The following is a 15,130-nucleotide window of genomic DNA, read 5'->3' on the forward strand; positions in this document are numbered from 1 at the left end:
GTAGTGTTTGATGTAAGATTCTCAAATACTCCCTTTATCCAATTAGGGAAATCCCTTCTATTCCTCATTTCTTGAAAGTTTTTTATTTAAAATGAGTGATGGATTTTGTAAAATGTTTTCTCTGTGTCTGTTAAGATAACCATAGGGTTTCAATCCTTTATTCTACTAATAAGATACATGACATTAATTGAATTTTGAGCTGTTAAACCAATCTTACACTGATTCTTTCTTCTGCCATCTCAAGTCTTGTTGGTAAGCCCATCTAGTGGATTTTTCATTTGTTATTGTCCTTTTCAACTCTAGAATTTGCATTCTTTCAGTTTCCATTTCTCTACTTAGATTCCCTATTTTTGAGTCATTGTCATCATATTTTCCTTTAATTCTTTGAACCTATTTATGATAGCTGCTTAAAGTCTCTGTCCCCTAATCCAACATCCCAAGCCAGAGCCAGGACCCAGTGAACAGAACCCTCTTCCCACCATGTGCACCAGATTTCTTTGGCTAAATACTTTGTAATTTCTACCATGACGGCATCATTGGTAGAGGTCACCAGCTCTTCTAGATCCTGTGTCTGCTTGTCTTCCCGCCTCCAAATCTGCATTTTGGATATACATAATCCTGGTTTTAGCTTAATCCAACATCTGGTCTCACTCTAAGTCAGTTTCTATTTATTGTTTTTCCCCCAAGTATACATCACTCTTTCTTATTTCTTTGCATATCTCACTTTTTTTTTTTTTTTGCTGAACATTGGACATTTTAGATAATATATTGTAGCAATGCTGGATTTATTTTTGAGTTTTTATTTATTTATTTATTTGACTAAGTTGCTTGGACTTACACTGTAGAATCTGTCTCTACTTTTCCCATGGCATGAGGCACCAATAATGTCTCTACTCAATTTCTTTATTTTTATTTTTCAGCCTGACTTCCTAGTGCTGTCCCCGTGTCTGCATAGGTTAGTTGTCACTTGATGAAGTAGGCAGAGATTCTGCTTAAATACCTTGAGCCTTTAAGGCTTCCACCCTCTGCCAACCAATGTGTGTGTGCAGGCTGGGGAGAATATACAAAGTTCAGCCAGTTCCTAAGTCTCTCTGGTCTTTTACTTTCTGATGGGATCTGTACAGTCTATCCTATATATGCCCACATTTCAGTCAGCTAGAGATGGATGCATGACAGACTCACCTAGTCCTTCTATGAAATCTCTGGCTTCCAGAGTCCCACGTTACATTTCTTACTGGTTCACCACTGCAGCCTTAGGCTAGCAAAGTTGTAGTATTATTCTATTGCTCATTTCCTAATGAATTCACCACTTTTAGTTGACAGACCAATGGTCTTTTTTCCTCTTCTTCAAACCAAGTCTGTCTCTTAGCGCAGAAAAGCTGATTTTCCCAGTCAGCCCCACACTGGTCAAATTACTATTCTTGCCAATAGCTTGTAAGGGATGACTTCCAGCTTCAGCAAGAAGGTCACAGACTCCCACTGTTCTTAACCAAATTTCTGGCAGGAACTATTTTTCACCATAAATGCTACTCAATTTGTTGTCTGCCCTTTTGGTCAATCGCAAGAGTCCTGAAATGGCTGCTTTTGACAATTTTTTTCTTTTCATATACTTGATTTTTGTGGAGAGGATTCACTAACTTCCTCATGCCACCACAGCCAAAATTCCTCCTGTCCTAAATCTTTCTGAACATTGTTCAGAACTTAATAAGCATAGTTACTTTAAAGTCAGTCTCTGATAACTCCAATATCTGGATTCCTGGTGGGGAGTTAGGGACAGTGTGTATGTCTATTTTTATTATTTTATTTCTGTATTCATGACATTCTATTTCCTAATGAGCCAATTATTTTAGATTGAATGCAGACATTCAGCTTCACCCAATGGCCAATTCCCTCATGGCCAATCCAGTCTCAGAGCTCTGCTTACTTCTTTGGGCTTCCCATTGTTACTTAGTTTGGGGCATCTTAGTATTCCTTACTTTCTTGCCAGTGTGTACATGATGTTTAAAATAAAATTTTTAACCCTTGTTTAACATTTTTAGTAGATCTTAGAGACAGAGAATCTGTCTGTGTTCCTTGCCCACCATCATGCTAGATAAATATGAAGTCTCTAGCTAGTTTCTTTACCATCTGTCTCTCCGTAGAGAATATGATAGCGGTTAAGGGTATAGGCTAGATATGAGAGTATAGACTATTACAGCTAGATTGCCTGCTTCAAATCCCAGTTCCACCAATCACTAATCATGAATCCTTAGCTAAATTGCTTAACCTCTTCTTGTCACAGATTCCATATAGGCTTATTGGAAAGATTTAATATGCAGCACTCACAGAACAGTCCTGCCAGTGCACTCAACAAGAGCCAGCAGGCTATGGCAATGATGGCAGCACTGCTACCGTGACACACTGACCTGGTCTTGGACATCCTCGTCACACAACTCCAGCTGCATGATACGCTCAAAAGGTCGGAAGAGTGCTTCATTAAAGTGAAAATGAGGTGGCTCATTCCAGTCGGTGAGAACCTCCGTCAGTATATCATGGATGAAGGAAACTGCCTTCTGAGACACATGTCTTTCCTTATGGCAGGCAGCCTGCAAAATTCAGAGAGTGAAACACCCTCAGGACTTCAAGCAACTAAGAATCTGGTTTCTGAAGGTCTTCCTAACACACCTTATCGTAGGGAGATGGAAGCAGCAATTCTGCTAAAATAAAAGATTTCAAGGGATAAGTATCAATGAACAGCACACTAAACTGCATTTTAAATAATTTAACCAACTGATCAGACACATCTCCAATTTCACTTTGAAGTTTCTGGAAAAATAAGAGTTTCTAATAATTTCTTCTTCTTTTTTCCTGTAACGTGACTGTTTTCTTGGGTGGTATAGAACATGCTGACTAAAGACACTGGAACCTAGTCTGGAAACCACCCATGGTCTCATTGTTAGCCATGCCCCAAACATACGAAGATCAGATGCGACATCTGTCCCTCAGGGATGTGGGATGATTGCACCAATACAGCTTTAATTGGCTCACATCTTTGTATCCGTGTCCTTTAGCGGTCCTCTCCCACACTGACCCTGGGCTTGGATGTGTGACTTGCTTTGAATAATGGAACAATAGCAAATATTATGTAAGTAGAGAATTGAAAAGCAATTCTGATTTGGGGTTTGCCCTCTTTCTTTCCTTTGGAATCCTAAGAATGCCATGTGACTGAGCCAGGGCTAGTCTGCTGGAGAAGGAGAGACCACACAGAGAGGACCATCATCTGCCCAGGCTTACCAGTCATGAACCAGCTGGCCCCAGTCTTTGCAGAGGCTGACCACAAGTGAACACATAAGGCCAGCTGAGATTAGCCAAGCCTGGCCCAGACTAGAAGAGCTGCACAGCTCAGCTCGAATTTCTGACCCAGAGAATCATGACCTAAATCAACAGTTATTGTTTGAAGTCACTAGGATTTGGGGGTGGTTTATTATAGTATAATACATAACTGATATATTGCTTCTCCATAACTATTTTTTACCCCCTTACTAGAATGTTCTCAGGTTAGTAAATTTATATCCCCCAAATACTTTATTTTATGACATAGCTCTACCAAGTAAGTGCTAAAGGACTATTTGGAATAGTTACCACTGTGAAACAGGGCAACAATTTCCCCATCAACTTAGAAGTAGCCAGTCATCATGTATCGAGATGCTTAGATGGAGTTACCATATAATTTATCATATGGACTGCTTTATTTTGGAGAGTCAAAGGGGTCCTAGTTAATTTTGTTGGGAAAACCAGGATTTATGGTTCCCCTACTTAGAAGGCACTGCCCAGAATATGTTTAGCTATTAGAAAAGAGAGCCTGGCAGGAACAAAAGACATTGTTATATTCATGTATAAAAATGAAACTCCAGACTTAGGTTGATAGCAGACCATGAAGTATAAGAAAACGGCAGTGTGAGGTGTCTAGGTGAGTCACATAGTTTTAAAGATAGAGGGTCAGAGTGATACCAGGGCAGCGCCGCCCTTTGTGGCAATTCTTTAGGTGCCATAAGGTATAATCAGAGAACAATGATGCTTACGACCAGGTGATGGGAACCTTACTGCTGTGGCCACAGTGCCCTTTGTCCCATGCTGACTGGAGAGCCCTGTGCTGGCTCTGCTGCAGGAGGCCCCTGGGCTGCCCACTTTCCAGGTGCTCACCTCCACCAGGTGTGGCGCCACAAGACTCCAGCAGCGCATCACGTGGAACAGGGGCCTCGATTTGCTCTGCACGATCCTCAGCATGGCGTCCCCCAGGCGGAACAGGTGGAGGGCACTTTTTCGGTCTTGGGTGGATTTCACTTCTCCTACAGGAAGGTAAGACCATGAAAGCCATCAATCCAAAACTCAGAAATAGTCTGACCTGTTCAAGCATGGAGAGAGGACAAAAATCAAAGAGCCATACTCAGATCAGTGGGATTATTCGGTATGAATTTGCCAACACAGGACAGGAGCCTGGATTCAAGAAAGAACAGGTGATTCACTTAACAAAGCCAGGGCCCACCTCTCCTGTTCACTGTAGCATCCTTGACATTTACACTTGTCAGGCAAACAATGCTTGTTGATAAGGAGGAAGGATGTCGTGGTTAAGTAGAAGGGCCAGGGAATCGGCTGCCTAGGCCCAAATCCTGGCTCCATCACGTAGTAGTTGGGTTACGATGGACCAGAAGTTTACCTCTCTAATCCACAGTTTCTCATTGTAAAAGTGGGGATAATAGCACCTACTTCTTAAAGTTACTTCAAGGATGAAATGTGATAATGCTCATAAAGTGCTTAGCACAGGGCCTGGCACAGACTGCTTGCCCCACACACTTAGTTATACTGTTACTGTTGTTATCGTCCCCATCCTTTACAGCCACCAGCCACTTGGTCAGTGCTTAATGGTACCTCGGAAGCCCTTGCCAAGCAGGTCAGGCCCCTTTGCACCCAATAACACGTGATCTAACCTCTGTCTTGCTTCCGTACAATCCTTCCCTACTCGGATCTCTTGCTACTTCTCTGCCACTGTCACCTTAGTCTCCTCCACTCTCTTTCCGCCCATGTGTTCCTGCTTCTCCCCTACACCTACAAAATACTGATCACGATCAGACTCTTCCAACCAGAATGTGCCTTTCTAAGTCGCCTTGCCGTATCAAATGAACTTCAAGATGACAGTACCAAAAATCACTGACATTTACTGATCGTTTACTCTGCATCAGACATTGTGTTGGCTCTTCGTGTCTTTAATCACTCTTACTTTTATTGAAGTATAGTCGATATACAATGTGTTAATTTCTGCTGTACAGCAAAGTGATTGAGTTATACACATATACACATTCTTTTTTATATTCTTCTCCATTATGGATTATCACAGGATATTGAATATAGTTCCCTGTGCTATACGGTAGTACTTTGCTCTTTATCCATCCTGTATATAACAGTTTGCATCTGCTAATCCCAAACTCCCACTCCATCCCTCTCCCACCCCTCACCTTGGCAACCACAAGTCTGTTCTCTATGTCTGTAATCACTTTAATTTTAAAAGCAACCCTTAAGAAGTAAATGTAACTACTGCCATGTACAGATTAGAAAACTGAAGATCAGAAAGGTGCACCAACTTGCCTAAAATGACGCAGCTGGTAAGTAGTGACGGCAGCATTTTAACTTGGATCTGATTGATTCCAAAGCCAATGCTTCTTCCCCCTAGGTCTGCTGCCTCTTCCTGACCCTCACTGCTCACTGTTTTTTGTAAGCTCGGAGTCTGCTGATTCCTCCATGCAGAAGACTCTGAAAGTGGTCTCTGGGCTCAGAGATGCTCCGGCAGTTGGCTGGATCTGGGAGGTTGGCTTTATATAGCTAAGGTTTTAAAGTCTATTAAAAACTCACGGGAAAGGACTATGGTTCTCAAATTAGAATCTGCAGTAAGAATCAAAATTCCTGATGATGGAAGGAACTCGGAGGTCGTGCACTTCAACCTGCCACCAGTGCGATCCTGGCCCACGGCTCTGTGACTCTGCCATGGGGACAAGGTACTCACTGTTATAGCACAACAACCCTGGCTGCTGATGGACAGCTGAGTTTGTGAGCAACCTGCCACCCACTTGGGATGCCTGGGTGATTCAGTACAACTCTACCCCCTCTTCCACGTGCTGGCCTTCAAGAGGGCCTTCATCTGGCCTCATCCGTGAAGACAGCGATACTGACCCACCGTTAAAGGGAGATGCCACGAGAGCAGTTTTTCAAAGAGTGGCCTGAGGCTTCTGTCAAGCCTTCCATTTTTCTCTCCCAGGTCCTTCTGAAATTAGAAGCTGCTTCTGCAAGTAGGCTGGACTGAGGCAGGTGTGTGCTCTGTGATACGGAGAGGAGTTCCTACCCTCACGTGAAGCTATCTGCATCCTGAGGAGTCCCACCGTGTCTACATCACAAGCACCAGATTTAGCAGAACACAGTCCAGCTCCAGCGGTAATACCTGCAACAGTGGTGGCAGCAACATTTCCATTCACCAAGAACGATACCCCGTGCAAACCGCCACCCCCCCACCTGCCACGATCGTGCCTCAACACCAGATGACAATTTCCACTCGAGCCAAGCTGACTGTGCACGAAGGGAATGTGGGTTCAAGTCTTTAGGCAGGCTGTCGGTATCAGAGATCTGGGCTGTTTCCTGCTAACCTCATGGCACAGTTTCTGCCGGGAAAGAATTACCTGGCATTGCCAGCGAGTAATCAACCGTTTCTGTAACGGAATGGAAAAGCTGGGACTGCGATGCTTTCTTCAGCTGGTAAAGAAAACCTCCCAGAGCCATGAGGTTCAACTTATCTGTAGCATCTTCAAAGAGCCTGGATGAAACAAAAAGACTTGTTACTTGGAAACAATTCAGCGAAGTCTTTATGGCAGAATGATTATGGTAATTTTCTTAGATGAGATTAATGAAAATGTGTAAACACTGTGAAGAAATGTACAGTATTATATCTGTATTATGTATTATAAATGTATATAAATGTATTATATAATACATTTATATAATGACGTATTATATAAATGTATTATAAATAATACATTTATATAATAAATGTATTATAAATAATGTATTATATAATAATGTATTATATCTCTTATTACTGAGTACAAGTCTACTCTAAGATTCTAATCTGAAGGGCACAGACCATATTTAAAAAAATAATCTTTGTAGCTCCATGGCCTAGCTCAGCTGAGATGGGCACTCATAAAACATTTGGCAAGAAGTTGAAAGATGGCAAAGCATCGCTCCCAGAAACTGAAAAACTGGGAATGGAATTCTTACAATTTCATAAGCTATGTTAAAGAAAAAACGCAGCAAGTTAATCAAGGCTTTTGTTGGGCTACAATTGGCGAGTTTAATGCTGGGCTTGGCTCTGAGGAGGATTCAGAAGCAGAGCAAACTTGATCTGTAAGCCCCCCAGGGGCAGGGACTGACCTTCTTACCCCTCTGACTCATGCACCCAGAGCCCTGGACATGGTGAAGCTCAAGCATGTACTGGAATAATGAATATTCCCTAACATTAAGGACTTTGCAGGTTCTTTTTGTTTTCCACTCTGTTGGGCATAGACATTTCTAGAAGGAGTTAGGGAGAAGGAGGTAAGCACAGGTAGCAGGGCTTAGAGGAGGCTGAGGCTCACTGGCACTTGGAATGTTGGGATCAAACACCAGTTTATGTGGCACATGAGGAATGAGGCGAGCCAGCCTCCCTCTCCTCTGGGGTCATCCTGATGCCTGCCCTCCAAATCCGTGGTGACACGAGAAGACGAAGCAGCCCTACGGGGTGCCATGTTCTGGGTAAGGGAGAGCGTCTCCAATAGGAACCGAATAACAAAGCCCTTGTGAAGGGATAATACAAGGCACACAAGTTTTAAGATGGGAATCAGTGGATTAATCATTCACAAATTATCTAAACAAATATATTTTTCTTGTGTTTTGTAATTTCAACACCATTTGGTTTCTGGATCCCATTAATCATTTCTTCTTCCTCTTTCCTAGTAGGAAAAGAGTGGTGAATATTATATCCCATCTGACACCTGTGTACCACTTTCCAGCTTCCCAAACACTTTCACAGCCACCCTGTTGGACAGACAGGAAAAAGGGATTATTGTACCAAATCAGTAGATGAAGAAACTGAATCTCAGTGCAACTATTTACACAGACTCAACCCTGCAGTTGGCTGGCGTCAAAGCCAGGAATGAACTCGAGTCTTCTGAGCCCAGCCAGCGATGCTCCTCCCACATCTCTACGCCCTTGCTGTCCATCCTCCCATGTGAACTTCACTGCGCCTGTGCTGGGTCGTCTGGGCCACAGCTGCCAAGTGTGGAAGAGTGAAGTGGGATGGTCTCCAGGTGAAGGTGACCAAAGCACTTTCCGCATCAAGAAGGGCCACCACAGTTCAGAAAAGCAGATAACAGGAAAGAGGGGGCTCATTCTTGTCTAGTTTCACGTGCAGCCACGGAACAAGTAGCCAAATAATCACAATATATTATCATTTGTACACAGCTCACAAATATTAGTACATTAGTGTAATTTTGCACAGGCAGAAAGAAAAACCTTTTTGAAGACAAATTGGGACAAATGTTGACCTTAGCCTTATTATACTAGGGGAACAAATGGTATCTATTAGTCTTGCAATAAATTCTTAAATGTTTTAAGATTGCATTTTCTCTAATAAATATGCATATTTTTTTTTTAGAAAAGAAGGAGGACCACCTAACAGTTGGAATTCCTGATGATTCCTCCCTCTACATCTTCATGTGACTGCTGGGCATCAATTTAGATCACACTCCTGGGTGCAGGATTTTAAAATATCATCATAAAAATAGCAAATGTTTACTATTTGCCAAGCTCTGTCCTAACTACTTCCAGTGAACTAATTAATTTAACCTTATGGCTAGCCTGTGAGAGTTATGCTACTTCATGGCCCTATTCTACGATGAGAAAGCAAGGACTGTGGAAGTTGCCTGTGGTCAGAGTAAGCGCAGAGCCTTCGCCCCGGGTTGCCTGACCCCGCCCCTGAGCCTCCAGCCTTAGTCACTAGACAAAAGAGTTCACTGTGCGTGTGCAGCGTGATGGCAGACAGAGACGTACTTGAAAAAAATGACAAGAGGCTTCAATGACCGGCTAACAAATCAAGCTGTCCTGGGGATGATTCTGAGAGCAGAAGAGGAGCATGTGGTGTGGCCAGCAGACGATGGGTGCTCTTTGGGGGACAGCCCCCCGGGGCGTGGTGGGAACAGCGCGCACCTGTCGGCCTGGGTGGAGAGCGTGAGCACGACCTTGGCGGCACTGCTGCCCGTCATGAGGCTGCCCCCACGGAAGTCGGAGGCTCGGCCTCGGCTGCCTTCCCGGACGAGTTCCTGGATGGAGAGGGGCTGGATGACGGGGGCCGCGCTCAGGGAGCTCCCCTGCTCCAGGCTCTGCTCTTGGGGTGAGCCCTCGCTCTCCGGGTCCCCGAGGAGTCCGCCTCTGGGGGCCTTCTGAGGCTGGCTGATGGTCAGTGGGGGCCGAGAGGTGCCGTCGCTGAAGTGGGTATGCTCCAACGTGCCCACATACTCGCACACCCTGGAGAGAGTCACACACAGCAGCCGTTGAAGGTTGTAGCTCAGCCGGGCCTGCTCTGGCAACCCCACAGTGAGATACAAAGGAGCTGAGCCAGCCTTACAGTCCTCCTGAACTGTTCCCCTTCCTCCGGCGAGAGCCACTTCTCTCCCCCCCCTCTCTCCACTCCCACTTCCTCTCTTCCCGCTATACATACTTTTGTTTGAGTTGGACCAGACAGCCTGGAGGTGGGCTAAGGATTCCTCGGGGAAAGTTTGGGAACAGAGCTCTGTTTATCCTGGTACATCCTGTCCAGCGTACTGGCTTATCAGGACTTTGGCTGTTTGAGTGAGTTTTCCCAAAGGGTCCTCTTCCCTCTCTCTCGTGCTCTAGTCAGGACTCGGGAAACATCTCCTCACTTTGAGATCCCAGAATGAGTGCGCATGTGGTGGACTGGCCCTCTGGCCACAATGGGCCCTCACTCAGGGGTTCCATCCAGCCATGTCCCACTGGGTCCTGATAGCTCCACGTAACCACTACTGGGGCAGGGGGTGAGGCGGTCACCTAATCACAGTAAACTCAGAGAAGAGTCACAACATATGGTACAGCTGCCAGCTTCCAAACTGTTCCCAGTAGGACCTGGGACTAGAGACCCCTCACCCCAGAGTAAGTCCAGTTACTAGGAAAGACTATCGTGGATAATCCACTCTGACGTTCCACAATCAGGCCATTTTCTGATTCCATAGAAATTGCTTGGGTGCAATTTAAGTCTTTCTCTTTCTCTCTTTCTGCCTGTGAAAGCAACGGAGAGTAGCGGGTCACCAGCCTCCACATTAAAACCCACTGTGCTCCAGGCCGACTCATGCTGGCCCTTCCACATGTTCCTCTCAAGATGAGTTTTTCAACCCTAGAATCATCTTTGAAAGTCGACCAACACTCACTCAAGGCTGTACTTGCTTTGAGGATGATAAACAGAGCCTAGATCTGGCCAGTGCTCTGGGAAAGACCTGGATGCCTGAGCCCTGCTGCGGGCCAACATCCTTCTCCTGACCACCCTCCACCGCTCGGCCAGAACTGAGCTTGTAGAGGCTGGGGTGTGTGCTGGGGAGATAGGCGAGAAAGCCGCAGCCTCCCTGTGCCTGCTGCGGGTGGAGAGTGGTCCTCCCTTTGTCCGAGGTCCACCCGACCGCCAGTGCCAGGGAAGGCAGGCTTTTCTTCTTGGTCGTGGGAGGACCGTGGAGCTCTCACTCTGTTTTTATTTTACAGGTGCTGTGAACTGCGTAACTGATGGGGAGGTTGTTTTTACTTTGATACTACAAAGCTAAGAGCCAAACTTCTGGCTGTCTTTGACACAATGTACTATTCTATTTTTTCCTTTGTCTAGCTAAATTAAAAGTAGGCAAACTGTACTTATGATGTGTCCATGTAAGCTAACAAAAATCCTTCTTTCAACAAAAAGGACGTTAATAAACACACAGCCATGTTATGCTGCTGACACATGACCAGCTTTTAGATCTGCCTAGTATTCACCTAACTTACGTGGTCTTTTACCAGCCTCTAGTTAAGAATCAGTTTTTCTTCCCTGGGATAATGTATCTGCCTCTCACAGACAATGTCAATGATGGTTCACAGTTTCCTAAATTCAGTTCTGTCACTCTGAGACATACATTCAGTTGGGCCCTTATTCCCTCTTCTCTTTTTAACCTCTCATTTGGGGCTTTTCCAAACTCTGTGAATTACTGTGAACTGTTTACGTGCTGGCAGGTGCGGGGTTCTACCCCTTCGCCATGGCAGGCCCCCTCCCGGCCCTCCCCCCCAACCGGCAGGCGGTGCCAGGCCTGCGGGACTGGGGATCCGGTCACACACCTGAACACGTGTGGCCAGCAGTCCGGGTTGTGGCTGCCCATCTCCAGGCCGACACTGAGGATGGCATCCATGCACAGGACGTGGGCTGTGTGCAGCCATACCCCCTGCAGCTTCCCGATCTGCTCCAGTTTCTGCTCCACTTTTAGTTTCACTGCGTCAGAAAGACATTCATTAGAATAACAGTCCAAGTAAGGGAGACAGAAGGGGAGGGAGAAAGGAGGGAAAGGAAAGAATGTGTTATTGTGCAAGGGCAAAAGGAAACGGGGGATGTCACGGGATGTCACTGGCAGCGAGCTCTTCAATGGCAGGTCCCCGAGGCTCATCATGCAAACTACCCAGCCCACAGGCCCACAGACACTGGTGACCCCAGCCCCGGGGTTCAGAAGTCCGTGGATTCTGAGCTGTGGGCCCACCCCTGGGATCTGGGTCAGTCACAGCAGTGAGGACGGGCTTCAAGTGCCAATCCCAGCTAAAGCCATCTGTGCCCAGACCCATCCTCTGCCCCTGTGTACTCATATTGATAATAAGAAAGAATTCCTGGCCTTCCCGAGTCCTTTCTGAGGTTTATTTAATATTAGGTGTTCATGATGATGATCATGTAAAACAACATATGTATGTACACACTCAGCGCCATGATGACCGCTTTATAACTAAAAATTTCCATATCATTTCACTCCCTGAGTTTACGTTTATACTTGTGATCTTCAAATAATACTTTTTAAATTGTAGATAATGAATGAGAAAGGATGCAGAAGGTGACTTAAGATGTCAATTACGCAAAATGCCAAGGCAAGGCCAAACGACAGCATCTCCATGAGTTAAGGTGTCCAGTCACTGGAAGATGGGTCTAGTGGGAAAACTGAGCAATGGTCCAGAACCCGGAAACACAGCACGCTCCCTACAGAGGAAGCCAAACCATGCCTACTGGAAAGGGCAAACTGGTTTTTAGCAAAGCATCATTTGTCTCACGGATGTGATATTGATTTTATCTTTTATTTGTCTATAATTCAAATACTAGCTCTGGTTTAATAGTTTTTGAAGAACTTTAAATTTAAGTATTTTTATGTAACTTATAGTTGTACATTTTAAGTAAAAGTGTGATGCCCTTTTGCAGTTAACACTGGGGATGTGTAAGAGTTGCTCTGTTCTCACATGATTCTATTACTCAGGTTTGAGGAACCCCAACCTAACCTGTTTTTCTCAGCTAAAAATGTGCTGACTCTTTCTGCGACTACCTATTTTATATACCTGATACATTGTTAGCACACGTTGGACCAAGCTTCCAAGTTTTCCTTGTTTGCTGTCTGCCATTTATGTTCCACTGCTATTAGAAAGGCCATTCTCTTTCCTTATATCTAGATAACCATCCACTTCATTGACTAATTTAAACAAGTTAAAAATCAACCCTTTCCCAAGTTCACAAAGCTCAGGTTTTTCTCTGACAAGAGCAAAGCCTTCCTGAGCCTCCTCTCAGGGATTCCTCCATCGGTTTGATTCCCCCCTCAGAACCCTGGCCATTCTATCTTTCCCACCGTAGCCTGAGGGGGTCCTCAAATGTGCACCCTGGGAAGCTTCAAAGCCAGTGGCCAGAGGACGCCACAGGTGTGAATAGCTGAGCCAGGTGGGCCTCTGGCTAGCAGCCAGGTGCACTTTCCTAGTCGCCAGGAGCCAGTATGGCTCTTGTGTCCAGAGGGACCTATTGTCAGCAGTCTGGAGGGTCAGTCACGTAAAACTGGCCCAAGCCTGTGGTCCAGCGGGATCTCATCACCAGTGGTATACAATACGCCGTGTATCACACATGCCAACAGGGACAAGTGTGTCTGCTCGTGTGTGCGGGCACGTGCAGACCTCACATAGGCACCAGGTGGATTCTAGCCCTTCTGCTGTTACCTTGTGCTATGGCATCACCGGGTTCCTGGACTTCCCTTTCCTCTTTCTCTTCCTGGACACAGGAGGCAGCTGCCATCTGGGCGAGGGCTGACGCGCAGTTGGCTGCAACTCCTTTAGAGGAAACAAACAATCACCCCTTAACTGAGTCTATTCTCTAACCACTCACCTGGCAAAAGCACTCCTAAAAGACTTGTTGTCCACTAGGGCCGTTCCTAATGTGTTCGTCGGGAACACCCCTCGGGCCACGGGTCAGGGATACCGTGTCCGCCATACCTAGAGCACAGCTCAGCCGTGCTGCCTTCCGCAGCCCATCGAGGCTCATGCAGATGGCATCCCGTTCTTTTTGGTTCTGTTCTTTGATGCCTTCAGCTCCCAGAATGAAGGCCAGCCCCTTGGAGCTCCCCGCCATTCGGCCGGTCAGGGGGGTTGATAAAGTGTCGATCAAGTTCTTCCAGCAGCCAACCAGAATGTAGCGAGCGAACGCCACACCTAGAACGTGAAGGGGTGTGGGTTACCTTCCAGAGATAAAACAACCTGGCGATGAACGGCCTGGGATTCTCTGACCATCACATTAGCATTATCGAGCCATGTGCAATTCTACTACAGGAAATACAATGGAAAGGGTTATATCGGATTGTGCTTCACTTTGTGCTGATAAAAAATGAATGTTGCATCAGCAGCTGGACGATGCTAGTAACTTCCATCAGGTATTTTTCTGCCAAGATGAAATCTTAATTCATTTACGTCAGTACAGAAAGCTGCCACATAATAATTTGATTGCTGGTAACACATGCGATGGATGTGTATTCATAAACTCAAGACCCACGTCACTACCTGCCACTGTGGAGTCATCAGTTCTCCTGCCCTGGGTGAAAGGAGACTCCATAGAAGCTGAGGCCATCAGCTGCCCTCCAATTGCACTGCTCTCTAAGCCGTCGATATCTGTCAAGGAAAAAGGGCAAGGTTTTTTTTTCTTTTTAAAGAACACTCCAGTCAAAAACAAATGGCTACCACAATATTCATTTTCTTCCCAACAAACAGTCATGGGATCTGTTATGTACCAAGTATGTAGCAACCTTTTATCAGAATATTAAAATTTTTGTTTTATCCATTCAGTACAGTTTTCTTTCATTGCTAGAGCATTCTTCTATGAGGCTGATGCATTTTTTTATTTGAAAAAATAAAGATAAATTCTGATACCTCTGTTGCTAGAAAATCTATTGATTTAGAATATTTTGATCTTTGCATACTTGCTTTTATTCAAAATCGTGGCATCATTTTACAGTTTTATGTGTACAGGTTACTCTAACATGGATCTGTTTTTCAGAGCTTCCTCAAAAGAATTAAGGGGAGGATAAGCCTCTTTGGTCAGATAATCATATAATCTGAATGGAAGGCACAATACCTTACTAATAATACCTTACAATTTTCAAAGTGTTTTCACATAACATTTTTTTCATTAGATCTTCCCAACAACTCCAAGTACGTAGGCAGGGTAGGTATTATTTTTCCTTATTTCACAGAGGAAGAAATAAGTATTCAAAGTAGGTAAATCGCCCACATCCTGAGGCTGGCAAAGGAAGGAATTAGATTTAGTATTCATGTCTTCTGACACCCATCCAGGTCTCCTTCCATGACACCAAACTTCAGCTCAATATGGGATTCTAATTCACCCTGTTTAAATTTTTGTTAAAATATACTCTCATCTACAGAATTAGTTCAATGAACCATTCCTTAACATACTGGTAAGAAGAGACTGGCCTGGGTTGAGAGGGTTGGGCTTCAATTCAGCCTTGCCTCTGAATTAAGTAGT

At 45.0% G+C, this 15,130-nt stretch overlaps 1 protein-coding gene across 2 annotated transcripts in view; it reads right to left on the minus strand.

The window, feature by feature from the left end:
• The window catches only part of ARFGEF3 (ARFGEF family member 3), a 312,275-nt gene that overhangs the window by 49,437 nt on the left and 247,708 nt on the right, over positions 1-15,130 (minus strand). For both annotated transcript variants that reach the window (XM_049695570.1, XM_004263774.3), the window contains 8 exons: positions 14,152-14,259; positions 13,591-13,806; positions 13,318-13,428; positions 11,428-11,578; positions 9,268-9,585; positions 6,705-6,838; positions 4,183-4,328; positions 2,406-2,585 (listed from right to left, as the gene is read on the minus strand). In XM_049695570.1, the coding sequence (XP_049551527.1) occupies positions 2,406-2,585; positions 4,183-4,328; positions 6,705-6,838; positions 9,268-9,585; positions 11,428-11,578; positions 13,318-13,428; positions 13,591-13,806; positions 14,152-14,259 (1,364 nt within the window). The remainder of the gene's footprint in view (positions 1-2,405; positions 2,586-4,182; positions 4,329-6,704; positions 6,839-9,267; positions 9,586-11,427; positions 11,579-13,317; positions 13,429-13,590; positions 13,807-14,151; positions 14,260-15,130) is intronic.

Source organism: Orcinus orca, chromosome 12 (assembly GCF_937001465.1).
Source record: "Orcinus orca chromosome 12, mOrcOrc1.1, whole genome shotgun sequence".
In the NCBI taxonomy this organism is placed as follows: domain Eukaryota; kingdom Metazoa; phylum Chordata; class Mammalia; order Artiodactyla; family Delphinidae; genus Orcinus; species Orcinus orca.